The sequence below is a fragment of the Zalophus californianus genome, chromosome 10, assembly GCF_009762305.2.
Source record: "Zalophus californianus isolate mZalCal1 chromosome 10, mZalCal1.pri.v2, whole genome shotgun sequence".
NCBI classification, from domain to species: domain Eukaryota; kingdom Metazoa; phylum Chordata; class Mammalia; order Carnivora; family Otariidae; genus Zalophus; species Zalophus californianus.
The window spans coordinates 24,183,727-24,210,464 of record NC_045604.1 but is presented as its reverse complement, the minus strand read 5'-3'; the positions used below and the strand labels follow the sequence as shown (position 1 = coordinate 24,210,464).

The following is a 26,738-nucleotide window of genomic DNA, read 5'->3' as shown; positions in this document are numbered from 1 at the left end:
TGGGTGATGCAGTGGGTTAAGCGCTGGGCTCTTGGTTTTAGCTCAGGTTGTGATGTCAGTTTTATGAGATGGAGCCCAGTGTGTGACTTTGTGCTCAGGACAGAGCCCGCTTCAGACTCTCTCTCCATCTCCTGCTCCCCTCTGCACTTGTGTGCTCTCTCTAAAAAAAAAAAAAAAAAAAAAAAAAAAGTAACAGATTATAATTACCCCCTTGACTGAAAGAAGGGAAAATGGAAAAAAAGAATGTGTGTGGGGTGGCAGGGCAAGCTCAAGTGAATTACCTTTAATTCTCTTGGAAGCTTCCCATTCCAAAACTGTGACAGAAGATTACATTTTGTCATCTGGCAGATCTAATCCAGTCACTCTCTTCCCATATGAAGCTAAAAGTAAAAATAAGAGTGTCCACGAGAATGAGAGGCACTTGGTTTTCCTTTAGAGTAAAACATAATTGTTTTTTTCAGTTCTAATGTTTGATTGCTCCGTTTCAAGTAATTGTCACTGGTAGTATAAATTTTGAACTTTATTTGATAAAACTTTTCTAAATCTGAGCCTCTATTTCCATTAATAGATGGATGTATATGCTTTTCAGTGTTTTCAGAGTTGAGAATATTAACAGGCTTTTTTTTTTTCCCCTCCCACCGTACTTCAAATCTTTTTCCCATCCCTAATGCCTCACACTATTAGGACCTGGTAACTTACTGCTGCTCGGACTTCCAGAAAAAAAGGAAGGTCATAGAAAGGGCTTTAACATATTTCCTTCCCATAGCCTTCTCTTCTTTTCCAGTACAGGGTATGAATTTCACGGCATCTATAAACTACATAATAATTCTCACTTTTTCTTCTAAAATCTCCCACCTCACACTACCCTGCTGTAAAGGGCTTAGATTTTCCTGGCCATTATATTAGTTTGCTAGGGCTGCCATAACAAAGAAACTGGGTGGCTTAAATAATAAAAATTTAATTTCTCACAGTCCTGGAGGTTGGAAGCCCAGTGTCAAGGTAGTGGCAGGTTTGGTTTCTCCTGAGGCCTCTACCCTAGCTTGCAGATGGCCATCTTCTGTTTCTGTCCTCACATGATCTTTCCTATGTCTCTCCTGTCTCTTATGAAGACAACAGATTGGACTAGGGCTCACACTAACAGCCTTGTTTCAACCTCACTTTTTTTTTTTTTAAGATTTATTTATTTATTTATTTGGGAGAGAGAGAGAAGGGGGGGCGGAGGGAGAGGGAGAGAGAGAATCTCAAGCAGACTCCGTGCTGAGCATGAAACCTGATGTGGGGCTTGATCTCACAACCCTGAGATCATGACCTGAGCCAAAACCAAGAGTCAGATGTTCCCCCAACTGAGCTACCCAGACGCCCCCACCTTAATCACTTTTTTAAAGTCTCTATCTCCAAATACAGTCAACATTCTGAAGTGCTAGGGGTTAGGACTTCAACATATGGTTTTGGGAGGGGATAAAATTCATCCGTAACAGCTGTGGAATTGGGGGACACCATGGGTTTTATTGAAACACATCTATAAGTTATCATTGTTTCCACTATCAAACAGTTCTGCTGGTTCTGTGGAAGCCTGCTTCTTTGACCATGGAAATTGAGAGAGATGGTGTTGTCTGTGTACCCCAATGGTGCTTTTTCCATTTCTCCCATGACAAAACATTTTTGAAAAAGGACTACAAGACTGGAGGTCTGAATGGAGGTAATCACAAGAGAGGGAAATGATACACCTCTGAAGGTTTCTTTTATTTTTCTTTTATATAAGTTATGTGTACTGAAAATCTCCATGGAAGTGCATTTTATTTGGTGTCTCTAAAATCTGTTTGATTACCTGAGAAATGTTTTCCTAAGCCCACCTATTAAAAGGTCAACTGGAACAGTATTTTATTAAACATAGTTTGAGAAATCTGGATATTGCTCTTGTCTGGCAATCCTCTGTTTGAAAAGCCTTAAATAGCTCACCATTCATTATCAAATTAGATTCAGATATGTCCATTTGATTTAAGGCCGTCTACACTCTAGCCTTAATTTATTTTTATATCTTCATCTCCCATGATTCTCTTATATATATATATCGTATCCTCCAAATAACATGATCCTAAATATACTTTGTGGTTTCCACATCTTTTTTTTAAAATGTTGTTCCCATTGCCTTGAATTCATTTCTTCTGGCTTTCTAGAGAATTTTGCTAAGTCAAAAATTCTATCTCCTCATGAATATTTTTAAACTCCCCAATTTAATGTGATTTTTCATTTCTATGAACTTGTATAGAATTTTAATATATTCTGCCAGAGTATGTATTTTTTAAAGATTTTATTTATTTATTTTAGAGAGAGAGTGCGCAAGTGGGTGGGAGAGGCAGAGCGGGGAGGGAGAAGAGAGAGAATCTCAAGCAGACTCCATGCTCAGCCCTGACATGGGGTTCAGTCCCACGACCTCAAGATCATGACCTAAGCTGAAACCAAGAGTTGGATGTTTAACAAACATCCACCCAGAGCCACCAGCACCTCTGTTTTTTTTTTTTCTTTTAATGTATTTATTTTTTCTTGCTTAGTGAGCTGTAATTTCATTCAAGGTAGAAAACTTGTACTCATACCTTCACAGCATGGATGCTCAACAAATATTAAATAAATGAAGTAAAGAGTGCACTAAAGATGATTCACTGAAGCCCTTGCTTCAAACTAGTTTATGAACCATATGCTTTCATCTGCTCTCCCTCATGAAACTCCGTTAAAATAATGACAGAGAAAAAATGATAAGCTTTCATTAATAAAAAAGAAGTGAAAGGCATAAGAGATTTCAATCAATTTCTGGGAGATGGAAAAAGGAACGTTTCCTGTTAAAACCCCCTCCCAGGAAGTCTAGAGGGTGATGCAGCAGGACAAAATGGCATCGCCCAGTGAAGCTCCGGGGTGTAAGATTTCTAGAAAAAGAAGTCAAATTTTAATTGAATTTCTGAATACTAAACAAGTTACCCTTGTTCCATCTACCACGGTACCACTCCCCTGCAGTTAATGTTAGTCAGACATTTACCACTGGGAAAAATATGATTTTTCCTAAACAAATCAGAAGAAAATGTCTGAATTGTATGCTAGTAGATAGTTTGGAGTTGGGGTTCAGTGTTCTATAACTGGGCATTTGGTGGCTCCAGACAAAATAGCGTGATCCCTTCTTACTCACTGTAAGGTGTAACCTGCCACTTAACAAAATATTTACAGGCAAAAGAATCCATTTAATATCCCTATATCTCATACTCAGAATTTTGAAATATGGCTCTTGCCATTTGCTATCAGCATGCAGCATGAAATGAGGGAAATAAATCCAGCCAGATGGAAACAACTATCTCTATTCTCACTGGAATTGTTTTGGATCTATAGGGAAGGTTGGTTTTATACTAACTAGTAAAAAAAAAAAATCACATTTGAAAATAGAATCAAATATATTTTTTGAAGCAAGGAGAGCCTTAGTAAATGAGTAAATATTTTAAATGTATTTTTGATAGGTATAAATAATAGTTTAGAAGAATATTAAAGAATTATAAAACAGTGATGATGGCTATTCAAAGGAATAAAGTACTGAGGATATTTTTTTATTTGTAGAATTTTAAATTTTCAGACTCTTTAACTTAGATTTCTGTTGGTTATATTTCTGAAGGATCTTATCTTCTCTTTAATAATAAGAAAAAAGCCATAATAAATAAATACACGAATCTAGAATAGCTTAAAATTAATATAATTATTATTCCAGATTTAGGAAGAACAGGAGTTATGGTGGAGAAATAGACAGTAAAAAAGATCTTTTGAAATTGACAGAGTGCTGAAATTAAAATTTAATAAAATTCAATAAACTCCTACAACTCAATAGCAAAAAAAAGAAAGAAAGAAAGAAAGAAAAGAAAATAGAACCCTGATTAAAATATTAGCAGAGGGTCTGAATAGGTATTTTTCAAAGACATATAGATGACCAACAGGTATGAAAGGGTGCTCACCATCACTAATCATCAAGGAAGTAAAAATTAACCACAATGAGATTCCACCTCACACCTGTTACAATGGCTATTATGAAAAAGACAAGAAATCACAAGTGTTGGAGAGGATGTGGAGAAAAGGGAATCCTTGTATACTGAAGGTGGTAATATAAATTGGTGCAGCCACTATGAAAAACCATATAGAAGTCCCTAAAAAAATTAAAAATAGAACTACTGTATGATCCAGCCACTTCTGGGTATTCATTTGAAGGAAACGAAAACCCTCACTTGAAATGATATCGTTATCCCTATGTTCGCTGCAGCATTATTTACAGCAGCCAGGATGTGGAAACAACGTAAGTGTCCATCAGTCGTTAAATGGATAAATAAGTTGTAGTACGTCCACACACACACACACACACACACACACACACGTGCGCGCACACACGCACACGCACACGCACAGAATGGAATACTGTTCATCCATAAGAAAGAATGAAATCTTGCCATTTGCAGCAAGGGTGGACCTTGAGGGCATTACCCTAAGTGGAATAAATCAGATGGAAGAAGGCAAATATCATATGATCTCACTTATATATGGAATTTCAACAAAACAAGACAAAACAAAACAGAATGCCAAGCTCATAGATACAGAGAACAGATTGGTAGTTGTCATGGTGGAGGACATGGGGTGGGCAAATGGGTGAAAGGGGTCAAAGATACAAACTTACAGTTATAAAATAAATGTCATGGGTATGTAATATACAGCATGGTGACTATAGTTAATAATACTGTATTGCATATTTGAAAATTGCTGAGAAAGTAGATATTAGAAGTCCTCATCCCAAGGAAAATAAACATAAGTATGTATGAGGATGGATACCAGACTTTTTGTGGTGATCATTGTGCAATATATACACATATAAAATCATTATGTTATATACCTAAATCTAGTATAATGTTATATGTCAATTATACCTCAATAAAGATTTTTCAAAAAAAGTTTTGAAAGATAATATCATAGAAATCCTGAGGATTTCAGATAAAAGTACAGAGATAGAATGTATAAGAAAAAGGATTTGCAATACAGGAGATCAAGCCAAGAGAAATAATGTCTGATTTAGTGGGAGTTCCAGAGAACATGGAGAAAATAGAATATAAGAAATTAAAACAGAATAAGGGGGATTCACATCTTTAAATTGACAGGGTCTCTTGCTTGTAAATGATAATGAATGAAAAAGAATTATACCTAGATGCATAGCCTTGCCAACTTACAAAACAATAATGGTGAAGAAAAATTTCTTAAAACTTGTTCAAAGGGAAAAAAAAAACCCTCAGTATTGACTAGGATTCTTAACTTTAGACAAGAGTATCTATTTAACAAGTTTAATCGTAAAGAGAAGTATGAAGGAATATGGATAACGCAGAGCAAGAAAGTTAGCCTCTATCAATCAAAACTAAACTTGCATAAACAATTTCCACTGCCACACCACACAACGAACCAGATAAAAATCTTGGAACCATACTACCTCCGCAACAGAATGTCTGCCTGTTTCTTCATTTAACTCACTTTCAAAGTAACTAGTAGATCTGAGGTTGCAAACCTAACAACCAATGGGCCAAATTATGCTAGCAGATAAATTTTACTTGGCTACCAGCCTGATGTAAATATGTTTTCTATGAATTTGCCCTTTTCAGACATGTAACAGCCAGCTCACGAAAAGCCTGAACACTCCCCATTGCCTCACGTCTGGCCTGATTCACATATTTACTTTACAAAACTTGCTCTGAGGACACTGGAGTTACAGAACAACTCTGAAAGAGGAATTCCAAAGATGAATTAAAAATGGCAGTATGATTATATGAACAGCCCCTATGGGCAGTCTGTTGTGAGATAATTCTTTCCTCTCATACTTCAGAGAAGGCAGTCCGTAGATAATGCCTACAATGATACATAGTAATAAATCTTGGTAACATTGTCATTAAGAAATACTCAAAACTGCATTAAGCTGAAGATTTGGAAGCTTTTTGTGGGTGTCAAAATTTAAGGTTTGGATGAAATAATATGCTAAAAATAGCACTGAGTTAAAATAATGTTATGTTTTGGCTGTTAATTAATTTCATAAATAATAATCACATGCATCCACACAGTATAAGGCACTGTGTTAGGAGTTTGGGACATGCAAAACATGAATGCACTCTGATCACAAAAGACCAATACTCAATACAGAGCAGGACAGAATGTAAACATGCCCTGATTTGGAACATATTATAAATATCACCTAATAGATTTGTTTTATTAGTAAAATACCTTTTGTCTATGGTAAGATTAGCTTGCATACCTTGAGAATAAATTAAATGACAACATGGGAAGACAGTAAACAAATCTCCTAGTTACAAATAATTTTAGAAGGGCAAAAAAATACTCAAATGATAAAATGTAAATAACAATAATAGGAGCTTCTGTAACTCCTATCTTCCAAAATATTAATAGTTATGGTATATTGGTATATACCATATATATATGGTATATATATATATGGTATATAACTTTCCTGGGAAATTCACAGTGGTGTTCTAAACTAAAGGGATAGATAGAGTGGTGCTATGTAAATGTACAAGGGCACAAAGCACTTGTACCAAAGCTAAATGTATGGTCTTCGGTAAGCAAGCAGGCTGTGTTCTGAGAGAGAAAGAGGCAAGTACATTTTAGTTATGGATTTTTATTGATTAATGCTGAAGTGGAACAGTTTAAAATCATCAGGCTATGATTTACTTAGTAGTGGACTTAAAGACTGAGAATGACGTTCATTATGACAGAGGAATTTACTTTTTCGCCCGACAGTCTAAAAAGTAGATGAACAATCTTCGGTCATCTGGGACGTGTAGTTGGTTAAGCGTCCCACTCTTGGTTTCAGCTCAGGTCATGATCTCAGGGTCGCGGAGCTGTGGGATCAAGCCCCTGCCTCAGGCTCCACGCTCAGTGCTGAGTCAGCATGAGACTCTGTCCTGCTGCCCCTTCACCCCCCCAACCCCCGGTCTCTCTCTGTCACTCTCACTCTCTCTCAAATAAAATAAATAAATCTTTAAAAAAAAGTAGATGAAAAATCTTTACAGACTTTTTTGGTGTGTGATATTTAGGCAGGTTCTTGAATTAAGTGAGCACTTTGAAAATTACACTGGAGTTTTTGAAAGACTAACTTTAAGGATAGTGAATTTTGACCACCTTCAAGTACATAGCATCTGTCTTTCAGATTTAACAGTTAAACTCTATTTCATTTCTTCATGACAGAGATTCCTTTCAAAAGAGTGTTCCTTGTTTAAGTTCACTATTAATAATGTTTGAAAGCAATATGGCACTTTGTATTTTCTCCACTTCAACAATTTTTTCTTGTCCTGAGAATGGCAAACAGCTTTCCAGTTCCATCTAGTGGTAGAAAAGTGATTAGCATACACTATCTTGATTTAATCTTAGAACTCAGATTTGTTTTCATGTCTGATGACATAAAAAGCTGGGCAGTTCTGCTGTTCAAGAGTAGGAATGAATAAACCTCTTCCTAGTAGACTGAGCCATCTTAATCTTGTGTTTTATTACTTCTTCTATCTAGTGATCTTGAATACTTTTCTTCGTAGATAAGATACCCATACTTGTATGTCAGTGAACTAGCAAGAATAAATGTTCATCAGAGTTTTGTGTTAGCTGTTTCTTTTATAAACTCCCCTGTTTTGCAAGCGTCTGTATAATATACCCTCTCCACCCATAAATTACAATTACGTTTCCAGTGGCACAGCCTACAATTTGTCAAAATCATTTCTTTGGCCTACAGTGCTAACTGTAGATTCCTGACATTGACAGTAAAAGCAAGATTGTAATATCATTTAAATAATTTGATTTTTAAATAATGTAACAGTTTGGGACCATTATGAATTAATGCAATTCATGTGTGTTTGCAATAAAGCACCCTGTAAAGAATACAAACTATGTGCAACCAAGTAGACATTAAATTGGGAAAACACAAGTGTATAGAATTAAATAAAGTGTATTAATTTTAATTAGATTTAAACCTTTGAGTTTTAAATCTACTTTTAACCAATATAATGAGGTAATAAATACCTACTCTTCTTTAAAATGAAGCATCAATAAGTAAATTTTATTTTATTTAACATTTCAAGTATAAATCTAAATGACATCCTTTTCCTAAGGCAGAAATTTCCACCTAGATATATGGTGGAAATATATCTTTTTATTTTATTACATAGCAAAGAATGGATTTTATATCAAGAATCCTTGTGATGAGGTGCTCTTTATTCTTAATGATGAAAAAATAATTTAGTTTGATAAACAACTAATTTGGTAATCTGTGTCAATTTTGGTGAATCTGAAACCGACCATTTACTGTATATTTAACTACATTATTCAGGATTGAAGAGAACAAAATATATCGGCAAAACTAAATCCAATGATTAAAATGCAAAGGTGTTTAAGACCACAAACATAATATTGTAAAAAATGTGGATTCCTATTAATGATTACATTTTATATCCTTGAAGGCAGTGTTTTGTAATACCATGCTTACTCTTGAGTTTACCTGTAGTTTGGTGGCATCCTTGTATGCATACAGAAAATATAAAAGTAAAATCAAATTTTATTTTCTAGAAGTTATTAGTATGAGTTTTCAATAAAAAATAAAAACACTGTACATCTTTACATAAAATAGGAACTTGTCAGTAGAATAAGGTTTTATGCTTTTTTGTTTTTGTTTGTATTTTGTTGTTATTGTTTTGTTTTCAGAACACTTTTTTTCACTATGTAAAATTTATTTTTATTTTGTTATAAAAGTGTATAACACCGGTACCTACTCTTAAATCAATTAATTTATGAAACCATTCTCTTTTGTAGAACACACATTGGCATCGAAACAGTTTAAAGAAATGTAATGGCTATCTACAAAAAAATTAGTTTTGATTTGTTATATTCCCCCCATATTTTGAGATGGCACACATAAAAGAAAATTAAAATTTTCAAACATTTTATATTTAGCAATTGAAAAAAAAGTACACTGTTTCCCTGCTATGGTCTTTATATAAAATTTTAACGTTTTAAGAAAAGAAAATAAAAGGTACTAGGATAACCATGCTGTATCTTTTAACAACATTTTTATATAAAGCAATTTGAACTGGCATGTAAGCGACTTCTCTTGTCACATAATTGTATTCAGAGAAAATTACACCCATTTTACAGAAAAATCCTAATACATATACTGCAATAAGCTTAAAGCAATGTTAAAAAGACCAGTGTGAATAGCACACAAAACTCCTTCTTTATAAATTAACTGGAATTCCTGATCATTATGGAGGCACATTGAGATCCAGTCCTTAGGGCTTTGCTCTCTAGAAGAATACCTTTAAGTAATTTTTAAAAACTGTAGCATCAGGCTGCTGAAGAGCTTGACAAAACTCCTGAATTATTACTTCTGGAACTACTTGCAAGAAACGCAGGTATTCTTGTTGAAGATACTAGAACACTTTTTTTTTTAGAAGATTTATTTATTTATTTATTTGAGAGAGAGAGAGAGAGAGAGAGAGAGAGAGAGAGAGAGAGTGAGTTGGGGGGTGGGCAGAGGGAGAGAATCTCAAACAGACTCCCTGCTGAGCATGGAGCCTAACGTGGGGCTTGATCTTACCTTGACCTGAGCCAAAAGCAAATTGGCCGCTCAACCAACTGAGCCACTCAGGCTCCCCTTGTTCTGTTTTTTTTTTTATGCAAATGATATTACTGAGCAGAGTAGTTAAGCACATTACTGAACTAGAAAGAGAGTATGTACTGTAATACGATTTCAACTTATTGTTCTGGAACAGGAAATTCCAGTTAAATCCTTTTTTCTTCTCTTTGTAAAAATTTGATGTGGGGAAAATTTTAAAAAACAGAACTAAGTAAGATTCATGTACTGTATTTAGAGGCGTGTATTAAAATACATTTCTGCAAAGAGCAGACCCAAGTACTTACTCACTAACAGTCCTGCTTCCACTTGGTTGATCACGTTGAAGCACAGGAGACTGGTATGTGAGTTAATTTGCTTTCTGGCAATAAATACCCATTTTCCTTAGAGGTGTAATCATAGATTAATGAGGAATGTGCTACTTGCATTTATTGTTTTTATTATTTTTTTTAAGATTTTATTTATTTATTTGACAGAGAGAGAGAGACAGCAAGAGAGAGAGAGTAGGGGGAGTGGGAGAGGGAGAAGCAGGCTTCTGCTGAGCATGGAGCCCGAAGCGGGGCTCGATTCCAGGACCCTGGGATCATGACCTGAGCTGAAGGCAGCTGCTTAACTGACTGAGCCACCCAGGCGCCCCGGTGCTTCTTGAATTTAAAAGAAAAATAAAATCAATTGTCAGAATTGATTTATGCACCATCAGGAAGTTAGTTGGAACAAATGATATTTCTAACTTGGGAAAAATAAACAGAATAGAACAAACATACTTTTTTTTTTTTAGCCAATACTTATCATATTGAGAGAGACTTTTCATGTCCCAGAATTGGTGACTATAACTCAAACCTGAGGACAAAGAAGAGTCAAGTATCCCGTTGTATATTCTCCTCCCCTTTCCATAGAAAGAGAAGATCAGAGAGGGTATGGCTAGAGTAGCACAGTGCTCTTGCACCTACCCCCAACCACGTGAGGGGAAGTACCAAAGAATTACCTATTACTCGTGGAGAATAGGAAATTCTGCAGGAAGCGGGAACTAGCATCTTTTTCCCTAGTTAGACTTTTGCTTATGTGGTTTCCTGTGATTATTTGAACATGAGGAAAAAGAATTAGAGAAAAATGGTAGAGCTAGAAAGCAGCCTTCAATCCCACACATGGGATTTTACGCAGAACAATTGATAGCTTAAGATTTGAGCCATATTTCTGGTACCCCATCTAAGTGTGTTGGCCACAAGGTGAGGAAACTCAAGAAGCTAGACTGTAGGATATACCACTGGGGAAATAAGATGAGGGAAAGTGGAAGAAGGTTTCTTGCTTACCAGTGATATATACCAAGGCTCACCCCACACTCCCCATAAAGGGTATTCACGTGTGCCTACAAGACCCCTTCATAGATGATAGTGATGGCCAGTTAGAGTTACTTTGAAGAGCAGCAACATCCCAGGGAGAATAAACCTGAGCTGGTAAGACTGGAGTTTCAAATTGGGTGGAACTGAGCTTTTTAATAAATGAACATGATTTGAAAGAGAGGAACCCGCCCAAGACATTATTATAAGACAGAAATGGGGGATTTGACAGGACATGGTTGAAGGCTATAAGCTCTTGAAGACTTTGATGTGCAGTTTGTAATTTATTTGACTAGACATTTTTTTTTTCCTTTCTCTTAAGCAATCCTCTTTCCTTCCACTTCCCTTTTTAAAAAATTTTTTCTCACTTAGACATTTGTTTAGGGTTTAAAATTCATACACAAGCTTTGTTTCCTTATAAGTTGACCCATCAAAGTTTTTCCAAGGGTCTCATGACTGTGGTTTTGGGTGCATGAATTCTACAGCATATCCCTTTACTCAAGGGAATAGACATCTCAGAAAGTTTCTTTCAAGTAACAAACGTATACTGATATTCCATAATCCATATATTGTCTTAATAGAATATTTTATTTTCATATTCCTATTATTGTTTTCTATCTTTTTCTACTAATACCTTTATGAACTGCTGGAGCCGTCAATTATTTTGAAAAGGAAGGTGGACATAAACCTATCTAGGAAGGACTGATTACCATTGAGTTTTCGGTAAAAATGATAGAGCAGCCTTAAAAGGGTATGAAATAAACTAGACTGTACTATTTTACAGGTTGGAGTATACTTTGAGGTTGACAGTAAATGCACAAGCCAATTATTTTCCCTAAAAGTTCATTTGCTTAGTGTAAACACATCTTAAATCCTTATTAAATGGCTCTTTGTAATTTTCACTAAGCTTTCCATTCTGTGCCTTTTGTCCCTAATATCTTTTGTGTGTTTACTGCTGCTGAGGTTAAAATTTATTTCATGTCCATTAGCGATTGAGGAACTCAGGTGTGATTTTTTTTCTAATTGTAATTCTAATGGCAAATTCATCATAGGGAAAGTAATTGCTTAAACCTAAAAAATGATTCTGGTGAAGGAGACAGGTATTATATAATTAGGAAAGCTGAACATTTAGTAATTAAGCATAAAGAACATTGTTAGATTATTCTTTGTTCATTTAACCAAACATTTATTAAGCACTTACTCTGTGCCAGAATGGATGTCAGGGTCTCAAAAATATAGCGGTAAACAAGACATGATCCCTTTCCTCATGTGGCTTATTTCACTGGGGAAGCAAGACATTAAGGAGTAATTAATACAATTTAGTGTTATAGTATCATGAAAAAAGTACAGCCCCGCAAAGCTGAGAAAGTAATGAGTAAGCTGTAGGTCAAAGAATGAGTAGAGTGTAGGAGATAGAAGGAACAACATTGTGAAAAGGCCAAAGTATAAGAAAGAGTTTCTTGTTCAGGGTAAATGAAGAAGTGCTCATGGCTAGAGCACACAAGAGAAAGAAGTCCTTTAAACATTTTCAACAGGAGAGTGACATGAACTGATTTGAGATTTTGAAATTGACTCTTAGGACAGCACCATAAATTGATTTGTAATGGAGAATACTGGAGACAAGGAGGCAAAAAGATGGTTTAGGACTATTTTAAGAGTATAAGAATTGATGGAGAAAAGTACAAGTAGTGAGTTCCAGAGCCACTTAGATGGTGGAATTAAAGAATTCTCTTTGTAAGAACTTTGGAAATATCTTTTTATTTATGTAATTGTTTTCCTCCATTCAAAAATAGTCTTGAATTAATTCTGCCTAGAAACATAAAGTAAGATAAAACAAAGAGAAAATTTAGGTAGAATAGTAAGCTGAAGACAAATAAAAGTCTTTTTTACACATCTATAAGCCATAAAATGCCCTTTTTAAAAACTGAGACACAACTGGCATGTAACATTACATTAGTTTCAGGTGTACACCATAATAATTCTATATATATAATTTTATTTTATTTATTTTTTTAAAGATTTATTTTTTTCTTTGTCAGAGAGAGAGCACAAGCAGTGGGAGTTGGAGGCAGAGGGAGAAGCAGGCTCCCCACTGAGCAAGGAACCTGATACGGGACTCGATTCCAGGACCCCGAGATCATGACCTGAGCCGAAGGCAGATGCTTAACCAACTGAGCTACCCAGGCGTCCCATAGAATTTTATATATATATATATGTGTGTATATATATATATATATATACATATATATATATATATTTAGAAAGAGAGAGAGAGAAAGAGAAATGATCATGACAATAAGTCCATCCATCACCACACATACTTATAATTTTTTTTCTTGTAAGCAGAGCTTTTAAGATTTACTCTCTTAGTAGCTTTCCAATATATAATATAGTATTATTGACTATAGTCACCATGCTATGCATTATATTCCCAGGACTTATTTATTTTACAACTTAAAGTTTGTACTTTTTGTTCACTTTCACCTATTTCACCCACCTCCCCACCTCCCACCTCTACCAACCACTAGTCTGTTCTCTGAATTTATGAGTTCATTTTTTGTTTCTGTTTTTTTAGATTCTACATATAAATGAGATCATATGGTATTTGTCTTGGTCTGACTTTTTTCACTGAGCTAATATCCTCATGGTCCATCCATGTTGTCACAAATGGCAGGATTTCCTTTCTTATACCTGAACGGCAATTCATAATATATATTTATACCACATTTTCTTTATTCATTCATCCATCTATGAATACTTAAGTTGTTTCTATGTCTTGGCTAATGTAAACAATGCTGCATTGAACATGAGGTACAGATATCTTTTTGATATTAGAAATATCATTAGATATTAGAATATGTTATATTCTATATAATTAGAAATATTTCATACATTTGCACGTTATAAGAATATTATCATGAACATACATGTACCTAGCATTTCAGATTTAAAAAATAAACATTCCACATGTTTCTGAAGCCTACACATACTAACTCTGATTTTCCAGGACTTAGTTAGCTACAATGACAAATCCAAAAGCACTTCTTTTATTTAACATTTTTATATTTGAGATTTCTCCATGATGTTTTATAAGCAGTAGTACTTACATTTTCGCTGTTGTCTGTATGGATTTTATTTATTGATTGATTGATTGATTTATCCATCCATATTTCTGAAGGACTTGGATACTTAAGATTTTTATACTTCTTTTCTCTTCCATTAGCAATTCCTTTCTGGTCTACATTCAGGACCGAGTCTAGTCTGGCCCAAACTAACATTATCTAGTGGATCATAGCAGTAACCTCCTCATTGGTCATTACCTATTCTTCAATCTTTTCTCAGCACCATGACCCAGGGGGATTTTTGTAAAATTTAAGTCAGAATCTTTTGCACCCAACTTTGAAATCCTCCAGTATCTGCCAAATCATCTCAAGCACAGGTCAGAGTCATTATAAACTTTTATAAATCTCTATGTGACCCCTCTCCCTGCCCTGCTACCTCTCTGGCCTCATTTTTTCTCCTCCCTCAACTCCAGTTAAACTGGCCTCCTTGCTTTTCCTTAGCTATACCAGTCATTCCTCTGCCTCAGGAAAGTACTTGTGGCTACTTTTGCCTGGACCAGTATTCTCCTGGGTACCCATGTGGTTGCTGCTCCATAACTCTTAAAGATTTTTACTCAAATGTCAACCTCTCAGTGATGCCTTCCTCAACCATACCATTTACATTCCAATTCATTCCTAAAAATTATTTGCCTCTCTGATTTTTCTCCCTCCCACTTCTTTGTTTTAATTTATTTGAGACAGAGAGAGAGAGCAAGAGGGGAGGAGGGTCAGAGAGAGAGAGAGAAGCAGACTTCCCGCTGAGCAGGGACCCTGATGTGGGGATCAATCCCAGGACCCTGGGATCATGACCTGAGCCGAAGGCAGACATTTAACCGACTGAGCCACCCAGGCGCCTCCAGGAGTTCACTTCTAACACATAACACAGTTTGCTTCTTTTGTTTATTGTCAGTCTTCCTTCACTAGAGGCTCCAAACAAGAAAACATTTTTGTCGTGTTGGTTAACTGCCGTAACTTTTGAATCTAGAGCTCTCCCTGACACAGCCTAAGTGCTCAATGAATATTTCATGTAGGGATTAATAAGTGGGAACTGGACATAGCCATTAGTATTAAATGGCATTACTCATTTCCTACATTTCTCACACAATTAACATGAGCTAAAAGGAGAAAATTTTGTGTATTTACAATTAGCAGAAACTTAGAGATTCTTTCTTACCTATTTGGGATATTTGAAGAAAGCTTAAGAGGTCTTCTGGGGGTAGAAGCATAAAATAGCATGAGAACAAGCAAATGATTTAGGGAAACCCATCTGAAATGTCCTTGCCTAACCCTCCTTTTCTGTTCCCTGCCAAGTTACAACATTGTATTCCCCTTTCAGCCCCTGGACTTAGATTTATTATTCTCTTGAATAGCTTTTAGTACCCTTGTCTGACAATGATTTGACTCCATGCTACCTTTTGGATCTCAAACAAACTCTGATGAATTACTGGCACCTTCTCTTACATTTCCAGCACTTTAAAAGGATTCTATCTATGCCAAGTATCATTTTGCCAAGTAGACTATGGAGCATAACAAAGATAATTTTATTTTGTTTGCCAAAGGGAACGTTTTCTCCACCAAGAAAAATTATTTTTAGGAAGTAGTAGTTAGGTAGAGCCAGATGCAGTCAGTAGTCAGAAGTGGTCTGTTTTATTTTATTTTCCTATTTCCAAAAAACATATTAGCATTAAAGAAAAAAGAGTAAAGGTTTTAGAGGCAATGGTGTAGGTTGACTAGACATGTTGAAATTGGCTCCAAAATTTAGCAATGAGGAAGGTGTAAGAGGAAAATAGTGGAAGCTAACATTTACTGAGTGATTACTACGATCCCAACATCTGCTAAGAAATTTTTTTGTATTACTTCATTTTATCTAACCCATGAGGCTGGTGCTATTTTTCACAGAAGAGGTAGGAAATCACTCAGAAGTTACTTAACAACCCAAGATTGCAGAATTAGGATTCAGATCAGGTGACCACACTTCAGGGTCCAAGCTCTTGACTCTTTTATTTTTTAAGGTTTTATTCCTTTATTTTAGAGAGAGAGAGAGAGAGAGAGTGCGTGTAAGTTGGGAGAGGGGCAGAGGTAGAGGGAGAGAATCTCCAGCAAATCCCCTGACCCAAGCGAGGCGGGGTTCAAGGCCCGGCTCAAGATCATGACCCTGAGATCATGACCTGAGCTGAAATCAAGTCCAGTGTTCAACGTTCAACCGACTGAGCCACCAGGCACCCCATGAACTCTTGACTCTTAATTGACTCTTAAGCACAAATAAGAAAGAATGAAGTAAAGTGAAGCATACCTGGAAAATATATGATTTTTTAAAACTTACTGACTCTTTGAAAATATTAATAAATGTATTATCTCTAATAATCCTTTAGATAAAACTCAGGTTTTAAAATGGTTTTTTAAACCCTAAATATGATAGATATAATTTGTTATCTGCTTTTATCCATTCAGAATCTACAGACATTATGATGAAATATTTTGATATTTATATATTTATGACTTTCCTTCTTAAAGTGCATTTCTTGTATTTATAGACTATATAAGCTTTATTCAGAAAAAATGAAATTTACTATAAAAAATGGGAAAGAAGAACTCTTGTTTATTCACAATACATTTTTCATTGGTTGACTTTTTTATTTCTATCCAAGGCCACTGAGCAGAACATTCCAGAAAATACAAACTGTACTTTCTGAGATAAACTTACGTTCTTTTAAAAAATACTTCTGGGGATCTCGTTGAAGACCCTTTTATCATGAAGAGGTATTTTTTTCTTAACTGCTACACAATTGGAAGAAAGCCATTGCTATGATATGGACAGAAATTAAGAGTATATTTTCTGTGAAATCAAATTGATAAGTTAACATGTATACACTTATAAATACAAAGCAAAATCAGTTACCTACCAGGGCCAAGCAGGTATCATAAATGAGATGAAGTGGGCCATATTATTTAGACTATAAAACAAGTATAATATACAGGACATGCATGACAGGATATACATAAACAGAAATTAAAATGAAATGCTATATCTTATCGGTTCATAGGATAAAGGGCGTTCATTAACTGGATTACGAAGAACTACTTTCTAGGAATCTGCCATCTTTCAAACTTATATATTGTGTTAGTTTCAAAATTTTTGTAGTAATTCATTGTAGTATTTATAAATAATATCATCATTTAGAGCACCACACATAGACTTCTTTGAACTGTGCTTACCAATTCTTCCTGTAGGGAAACCAGATTATGTATGAAAATTGTCTTTTTAACCGCATTCACTGTGTTTTCCTCTGTGTGTGTGTGTGTGTGTGTGTGTGTGTGTGTATGTGTATGTGTTTGTGTTGCAGAGAAGGCCAGCAATCGCCAGAACAGTGGCAGAAGATGTACGGTAGATGCTCTGGCAATGAAGTTTACCACATTGTTTTGGAAGAAAGTACATTTTTTGCTGAGTACGAAGGAAAGAGTTTTACATATGCCTCTTTTCATGCACACAAAAAGTATGTTTCTGCTTCCAGAGTGGACTTAAAATATAAATCAATCACACCCTTTAAACACAGTTTTCTAAAATACAGCCCATATTGGTGCTCACGAGTTGCAAGTATTCTGGAATTTTTAACATAATTATTGAGACATTTGAACTCTGAGCTTCTGTATGGTCTTTACAAGTTAGGAGTGTTAGGTATAAAGTATAATTTAGTAGGAATATTGACTTTAGTAACTTTTAAGTTATCTTTAAAATATTTTAATCCATTAAGAATTCACAAATACATGAAAATGAATCTTCTTTAGAGATCTAATTTTAAAGTGCTGATTAAAAATGTAGACAAAGTCATAATAACATTTATAAAATCTAGACATTTAAAAAAACTTGCTTTGGCCAGAGAAATAAGTTAAAAAGTAAACAATTGTACCTTCTAATTCAAACATGGAACATAATATTTTTCCTTTTTGAGAAAAATTATTTACTAAAGAAACAATCTATGTTTATAATGAAAGTAATATATTATCAGTATTATAAATATATTGATATAACATTTTTAAGGTTTGTATATATCTAGTATATTCCACTAATCTAATATTTAATGTATTCCACTTTAATTCTCAATATGATTCTATCCATACATATACTTTTGATGTTTAAAAAATATTTTTAAGCTAGATTTATTGTAACATGTTAGACATATTGAAATAAAAACATTCAGGACATTTTGTGTTTGGAGCATAACCTGAAAAAGTATAAGAGAAATTTTTAATATCTATTACATTTAGTCATTGATATTTCTCCCAATTAAGCTGTGCACCTATTCAGACTATTAATTTTTTTTTTTTTTGTAAAATTCAGAGTAAACCAAATAAGGTAGAAACAGAACTAAAAGAAATTTAGGGACCCTGATTTTTTTCCTCATGTGACCTTGGGTAAGTTTCTTCTTCTTTTAGGCCAATGACTTTTAAGCATTTTTGACTAAAGTAATACTGTTTTATATTTTTTACCAAGTGAAAATATACATTTATGGTAAGACTCAATACACACACACATGATTTATAAAAAATTCTTACCCTTACTAATGATACACACCCTGATGTTTTTCATTATTTTTTTTCTGGTCTTCATTAAAAAAAAGTATATATGTCATGATCAAGTAAATTGATTTCACCACACACTAAGGACATAGTTTCTTTTCCTGGAAAAACAGGAAAGTTTTGTCTTGAGAGTCTTTTTTTTTGTCTTGAGCATCTTGAGTCTTGATGGATCTTTTCAAGCTTGAAAATGCTGTGATTTGGGGTTTTAATTTTCCTCTACCTTTTAATAGTTTACCAATTTTCTTACATATGCAAACTTAAAAACAAACAAAAAACATAAGAGCTTTGCTGAATTATAATTCTTAAACTTTATTTTTTTAAATTAAGGTTTGGCGTCTGCTTGATTGGTGTTCGGAGGGAAGATAATAAAAACATTTTGCTGAATCCAGGTCCTCGATATATTATGAATGCTACAGATATATGTTTTTATATTAATATTACCAAAGAAGAGAATTCAGCATTTAAAAACCAAGACCAGCAGAAAAGAAGCAATGTACCAAGGTCATTTTATCATGGACCTTCTCGATTACCTGTACATAGCATAATTGCCAGCATGGGTAAGTATACATAAATTTGAAAATATCACTAGTTTCTTTCTTTCTTTCTTTCTTTCTTTCTTTCTTTCTTTCTTTCTTTCTTTCTTTCTTTCTTTCTTTCTTTCTTTCTTTCTTTCTTTCTTTCTTTCTTTCTTTCTTTCTTTCTTTCTTCTTTCTTTCTCTCTTTCTTCTTTCTTTCTTTCTTTCTTCTTTCTTTCTTTCTCTCTCTCTCTCTTTCTTTCTTTCTTTCTTTCTTTTCTTTCTTTCTTTTTAAAGATTTTATTTGTTTATTTGAGAGAGCGAGAATGAGAGAGATCACAGAGGGAGAGGGAGAAACAGACACCCCACTGAGCAGAGAGCCTTATGCAGAGCTCGATCCCAGGACCCTGAGATCATGACATGAGCCGAAGGCAGATGCTTAACCTACTGAGCCACTCAGGTGCCCTAGTTTCTTTCTTTAAAAGACATAATAAATATCCTTCAATGTTTGTTAAAATTTCAAAGTCAAACTTAGAAACTAATTGTGTATATTATAAACTTGGTGTAACTAAGTATACAGAACAAAGTTTCTAAGCTATTAAACTGGTGAGAAATTAAGCTAATTTGGGATGCCTGAGTGGCTGAGTTCATTAAGCATCTGCCTTTGGCTCAGGTCATGATGCCAGGGTCCTGGGAGTGAGTCCCGGATCAGGCTCCTTGCTCAGCAGGGAGCCTTCTCCCTCTGCTGCTCCCCCTGCTTGTGCGCTCTCTTTCTCTCTCTCTGTCTCTCTGACAAATAAATAAATAAAATCTTTAAAAAAAAAGAAATTAAGCTAATTCAAAATTGTCAACAATGATTTCATATTTCTCATTAGAATATGATCACCTGTCACATTTATAGTTCTTTTGTAAGTTCTGTATCCAGTTATCAACAGAGGTTTCAAATATTCTCTGTTTTTCTCAAAACTCTTCTTCCATCCTCCATCTCATTCTTACCATTGAACTTGGCTTTTATGACACAGAAGTAAAAAAAAAAAAAAAGGGAATAGATCCAGACAAATAAGAATTTCCTTTAAATTTTGCCACCAAACCACCTATGAACTCACAAACATTCATTTTTGTCACAAGGATAATGTGTCCTTTCTTTTAACTCTTAGTATTTTTTAAAAAATTTTATTTATTTATTTTAGAAAGAGAGCAAGAAAGTAGGGGAAGGAGCAAAGGGGAGGGAGAGGGAGGGGAAAGAATCTCAAGCAGACTCTACGCTGAGCGCAGAGCCTTACACAGGGCTTGATCTCACAACCCTGAGATCATGACCTGAGCCGAAACCAAGAGTTGGATGCCTAACCAACAGAGCCACCCAGGTGCCCCAACTTTTAATATTTTAATAGTAATGACTTCACTTACTACCTCCTCTGGGACCTTTTTATTTTAATTCATCCTTATTACCTAATTTTATTTTTTTTTCAAAATCATTGGCTCATTTCTCCTCCCTTTGTCTGTCTCTGTGTGTCTTTGTCTTCATATCTCTACACACACACAGACACGTATGCACGCACGCTCACAGACACACATACCTGGACCTCTTGGCTTGACATCTTCACAGGTAAATTCCTTGAAAGAGTTGTCTTCAGTTGCTGGCTTGAAATCTTATTGTCCCCTCATGCCTCTGCCTGGTTTAGTCTGAAATCTCTAGTCATTATATTACTACTCTGGCAAAGCCACCACTCTGTTTGTCACTAAATCCAGTGGACATCTTCACTGCATAGGATGGTATTGACCATGTGCTTCTGCTCCCACAGATTGACTTGCCCTCCAAAAACTGATGATTCTCTTATGTAAATCATTAACTTAAATTTCTCTTCACAACAATATACTGGTTATGTATTTCTGTCTGGATGTGTCACAGGAAAAACCAACACAGCATATTCAAATTGAACTAATCTTTATGCTTTTATTTAAAACTACTTCCTCCTCCATTTTTTGACTAAAAAACAGATGACACGTTATAATTTAGAAAGTCACAATTCTGACTTTTCACTGTTCCTCTCCTCTCATACCTCAGAATTCACCCAATTCTATTAAATCAAAGTATCAAGTATCCCTGAGAGTCATTCCCTTCTTTCTGCCAATGTCTGTGTAATCATGGTCTGAATGTCCATCATTCTTCCCCTCAACTGCAGGGTCACTCCCCGCCCAAGCTTCTCTCCATGCCTCCATGCTGTCCTGCACTCTTCTCCACCTTGCAACCAGACTTATAATTTTTATATAATTTTGGTAGTATCCTTCTCCTGCATAAATCATTTGAATTGCTGGGGTGCCTGGCTGGCTCAGTTGGTTAAGTGTCAGACTCTTGATTTCAGCTCAGGTCATGATCTCAGGATTGTGAGGTCAAGCCCCACGTTGGGTTCCATGCTTAGTGGGGAGTCTGCTTGAGATTCTCTTCCTCTCTCTCTCTCTCTGCCCCCCCACCCCACATGTGTACATGCTCTCTCTCTCTCTGTCTCTAAAATAAATAAATCTTTTAAAAAATAAATCATTTGAATTGCTTCTTATTATCCAAGGGAAAAAAATCTAAATTTTATAATATTACATGGCTTATAATTTGGATGACCAAAATTTCTTGTTTGCATGAGGCACTCCCAGTTGTCCCAGGACAGTCCCAGTTTATATACATTATCCTGGTGTCATTATTAAAGACCGCCCCCTTTGATTCTCAAGGGTATCCTAGTTTATAAGATAAATCACACAGTCACTTTACTTAAATTTTTTTTAATAATTCCACCTTTATTTTCTAGTATTGTATTTTACTATCCCTTCAATTGCATTCCTAAGTCCCATTCGTACTAAATTCCTTTCAACCTTCACTAATGGTTTTTCGCCAGTGGACCTTAACACATGAAGTTTCTTCTGACAGGTCTACTCCCCAGGCCCCAGCTTTGCCTTGGTAACTACTTCTAATCCTTTGTATCTCAGTCTTAATATCATTTTTTCTGAGACATAGTCCATGGCCCTGCTTGGACTGTGTTAGGTAACCCTGTTTGTCATTGACATAGCATATTATTTTTTTATAGTAGCCCTACTTATTTTTTTCCATTATTAACAATTACTTACCGAATACCTAATATGTGCCAGACACTCATAAGTTTTTGTGATAAATTAGTGAACAAATAGATAAAGATCCCTACCTCACGGATCTTATGTTCTATCACAGAGAAGACTGGCAATAAACAACACATAAAAAATAAGGAAATAATTTAGTGTGTTAGAAGGTGATAAGTAATAAGAGAAAAGAAAGAAGGCAAATGAGCTAATAAAACGGTTTATGAATTCTGGAGAGACTGAATTTTTAAATGAGGTGGTTAGCAAGCCTCATTGAAAAGATGATGTTTGAGAAAATATTGAAGAAAATGAAAGAATTAGCCTTGTGGATATGTGGAGGAAGAACATTCCTCACAGATAATAGCTACTACAAAGCCTTTATGGGAAGCCTGACTGGGTGTTCCAGGAACAGTAAAAAAGTTCTTGTGACTCAAACACAGTGGGCAATGATCGGTTATAGGAGACGAGGTGGAAGAGGTAATACAGGACAGATTGTGTTTGGGCTTTTAAACTCAAAGTAAGGATTATTTTTTCTACTCTGAATGAAAGATAGTCATTGCAAGTTTTAAGCAGAGCAATGGCATGATCTCACCTATGCTAACCTATGTTTTAATACAGTCACTTTGGCTGCTGTTGAGATCCTTGGTTTGGCCCAAGGATCAGAGTACTTTCAAATTGAGGTGGTAAGAAGGAGAAAATTCTGAGTATACTTTGAAGACAGAGTAACAGGATTCACTGATGATTGAAAGCAAACTATGAGAAAAAGAGAAGTGTGAAGAACCCCAGGGTTTTTGGTTTAAGCAACTGGAAAAAGGGAATGGCCATCCACTGAGATAGGGAAGGCTTGGGGAGTGCAAGTTTGATGGGAAATGGGTAAAAAGTTCAGTTTGAGACACACTGAACTTCACATGTTGTTAGACATTGAGAGGAAGATGTCGAACAGGAAGTTAGATATAAAAGTCTAGAGTTCAGGAAAGAGGTATACACTGAAAAAGTAAATTTGGGGTTCCTGAGCTTATGTATTATATTTAAAGCTATGAGATTGAACAAGATCATTGATGAAATGAGTATGGACAGAAAAGGGATAAAGACAAAGGACTAAATCCTACAGGATATCAACATTAAATATCAGGGAGATGAGAAGAAACCCGCAAAAGAATCCAAGAAAGAGCCACTGGCAAGGAAGTAGGAAAACCTGGTGTGGTGTCCTGAAATCCAGTGTATCATGATAATGGAGTGATCTGCTACATCAACGGCCACTAATAGTTCAAATAACATGAGAATTGAAAACTGGCAAGTGAATGTGACAAAACAGTGACCATCACTCTTTCATTGGAGAGATAGTAGAAAATGGCAGATCAGAGGGGTTTATGACAGAATGGTTGAATTTATGGTTGACAGAGTTGAATTTAAACAGGAATTTAAACAGGGTTTGCTTTTTTTTAATCTATTTTTTATTAACATATAATGTATTATTTGTTTCAGGTGTACAGGTCTGTGATTCATCAGTGTTACACAACTCACAGCACTCAACCCTCCCCCAATATCCATCACCCAGCCACCGCATCCCTCCCATCTCCCTCCACTCCAGCAACCAAACAGGGTTTGCTTTTGCCAAGAATGTAAGGGAACAAAAATGTGGCAAGGGAACCAAGAGTATATGCACGTGAATAATCATAATGCTTAAATATGGAATTTAAGATGGGTAAAAAGAGAAGACAGAACATGAAGGGAGTGAGGGAGATTATTCAAACTTGATATTATAACTAGAAGTTTTAGAAGAGTAAAACTTTAGCTGAAGTTGACACACAAATGAGAATGACCCGAAAAGATAGGAAATAGTGGTGGTTAGAGGATGAATGTGTGAAATGAATAAATGCAGTGAGGCTGTTAATGGTTATAACAAGGTCTAAAAAGTGCAGAAGTGAGGGGCTTCAGATGAAAATGATTTCTTTAGTGAATTCAAGGAAGTGAGAAGGCTTACCTATCTGTATTTTTAACACATTGGATGAGGCAGGAATAGTGTTGTGAATTGAATTGTGAACCAAAATTCCTATGTTGAAATCCAACCCCCAGTACCTCAGAATGTGACCTCTATTGAAGCTAAGGTCTTTACAGAAGTGATCAAGTTAAAATGAGGTCATTAGGGTGGGCTCTAATCCACTATGACTGGTTTCCTTCTAAGAAGAGGAAATTAGGACACAAAGACACATCCAAGGAAGACAATGAGAAGGAACATAGGTAGAAGATGACCATCTCCCAGCCGAGGAGTGAGGCCTGGAACAGACCCTTCCCTCACAGCCCTCAGAAGAAACCAATCCTGCCAACACCTGGATTTTAGACTTCCAGCCTCTAAAACTGTGAGGAAATAAATTTCTGTTGTGTAGACCACCTGGTCTGCGGTACTCCATTATGACAGTCCTGACAAACTAATGTGCATAGTATTGGAGAAACTGATTAGAAACATTAAGAAATAAGTAGAATGACATAGGATTAGTCACCAAACAAAGCAGTGAAAGATAGTGGTGATAGAATCTGAAGATCTGGGATACAAAGCTGGGATTTTAGAAAGAATAAAAGGAAAAGAGTCTGAAAGAGTCTGTGAGAACACTGAGGGTATTTACCCACCACCTTTTTAAAGGGCTGAGGGGAAGATGTTGTGGAAGAATCAGTTTTTGTTAAGCAAAGGAAATGTTCAAAGAAGAGCTTGTTTCTGTAATTGTAACTACTTTTTGAATTGTTTTCCCTGCTAGATTCTAAGCAGAAAAGAAGGAACAAGTTTGTTGAAACTCTCATGTTTGTTTGCAGTCAGGGAATTGAAGGATTTCTTCTATAATAAGTTCTGTTTTCGCTCTGAATTCAGCAATGTGGTCATCTGCAGAGGATAAATATTATACATATGAATTTTAACTTAAAACCTTAGGATGTCAAACATTTGAAAATAGAGCTACCATACGATCCAGCAATTGCACTACTGGGTATTTACCCCAAAGATACAAATGTAGGGATCCGAAGGGGTACATGCACCCCAATGTTTATAGCAGCAATGTCCACAATAGCCAAACTGTGGAAAGAGCCAAGATGTCCATCGACAGATGAATGGATAAAGAAGAGGTGGTATATATACACAATGGAATATTATGCAGCCATCAAAAGGAATGAGATCTTACCATTTGCAACGACGTGGATGGAACTGGAGGGTGTTATGCTGAGTGAAATAAGTCAATCAGAGAAAGACATGTATCATATGACCTCACTGATATGAGGAATTCTTAATCTCAGGAAACAAACTGAGGGTTGCTGGAGTGGTTGGGGGTGGGAGGGATGGGGTGGCTGGGTGATAGACATTGGGGAGGGTATGTGCTATGGTGAGCGCTGTGAATTGTACAAGACTGATGAATCACAGATCTGTACCTCTGAAACAATTAATGCAAAATATGTTAAGAAAAAAAAGAAGAAGCTAGCAGGAGGGGAAGAATGAAGGGTAGTAAGTCGGAGGGGGAGATGAACCATAAGAGACGATAGACTCTGAAAAACAAACTGAGGGTTCTAGTGGGGGGATGGGTTAGCCTGGTGATGGGTATTAAAGAGGGCATATTCTGCGTGGAGCACTGGGTGTTATGCACAAACAATGAATCATGGAACACTACATCAAAAACTAATGATGTAATGTATGGTGATTAACATAACAATAAAAAATTTAAAAAAACCTTAGGATGTAAATCATGGCTTTTCTTTATTTTTGTAAATCAAATTTATAAAATTTAATTTTTAATCAATTCTACATACCTACTAAATAGAAATTTTAATCTTATTTTCTCTAGGATCCCCATTCACCCCTTACCCAAAGATAAAATGAATTATAGATTAATCCTTATTTATGGTGCTAAAAATTGGATGAGCATAAAGTTTCTGATGGCAACAATCTTTACCTTTGCTCTGATATTGGAATTGCTGAGTACTGGTCCCCATATCTTTTTCTCAGAAACAGCAGTTCTGGGAATGTTCATATATTCCCATCACATGAAGGCTTCCCCACGAACTAAAGACACACTAGGCTTCCCCTCCTGCTAATCTGAGTTTTGTGTGTATGAAGAGGTACAAGTCTCTGAAACTTAAATTGATTTCAGTTTTGAGAAAGACTCGGATATTCTCACCAGACTTGTGCTACCAACTCTCACCCTCAAAAACATTTCCTGTTTATCCCTCCTTCGGTGGAGACATGTAATTGCCTCAGAGGTTTTAGAAATCAGTTGCTGAGCTCTCTTTCCATGGTACAAGGAAAAAGATGCTAAAATCCATTAGTTTTATTCCCCCTTTAAAAACTTCTGCTGTAATAGTAAAGGAGATGACAAGGTCAGAGGTTTGAGAGAAGTGGCGAGTGTTTTAATAGGTGTTTCAAATGGGACAAAGTGAGGTC

The 26,738-nt window shown here is 35.6% G+C and overlaps 1 protein-coding gene across 3 annotated transcripts in view; it reads left to right on the top strand.

Moving 5' to 3' along the window:
• KCNT2 (potassium sodium-activated channel subfamily T member 2) overlaps positions 1-26,738 on the top strand; it is a 362,885-nt gene that overhangs the window by 239,708 nt on the left and 96,439 nt on the right. For all 3 annotated transcript variants that reach the window (XM_027613976.2, XM_027613975.2, XM_027613974.2), the window contains exons 15-16: positions 17,468-17,617; positions 19,029-19,258. In XM_027613976.2, the coding sequence (XP_027469777.1) occupies positions 17,468-17,617; positions 19,029-19,258 (380 nt within the window). The remainder of the gene's footprint in view (positions 1-17,467; positions 17,618-19,028; positions 19,259-26,738) is intronic.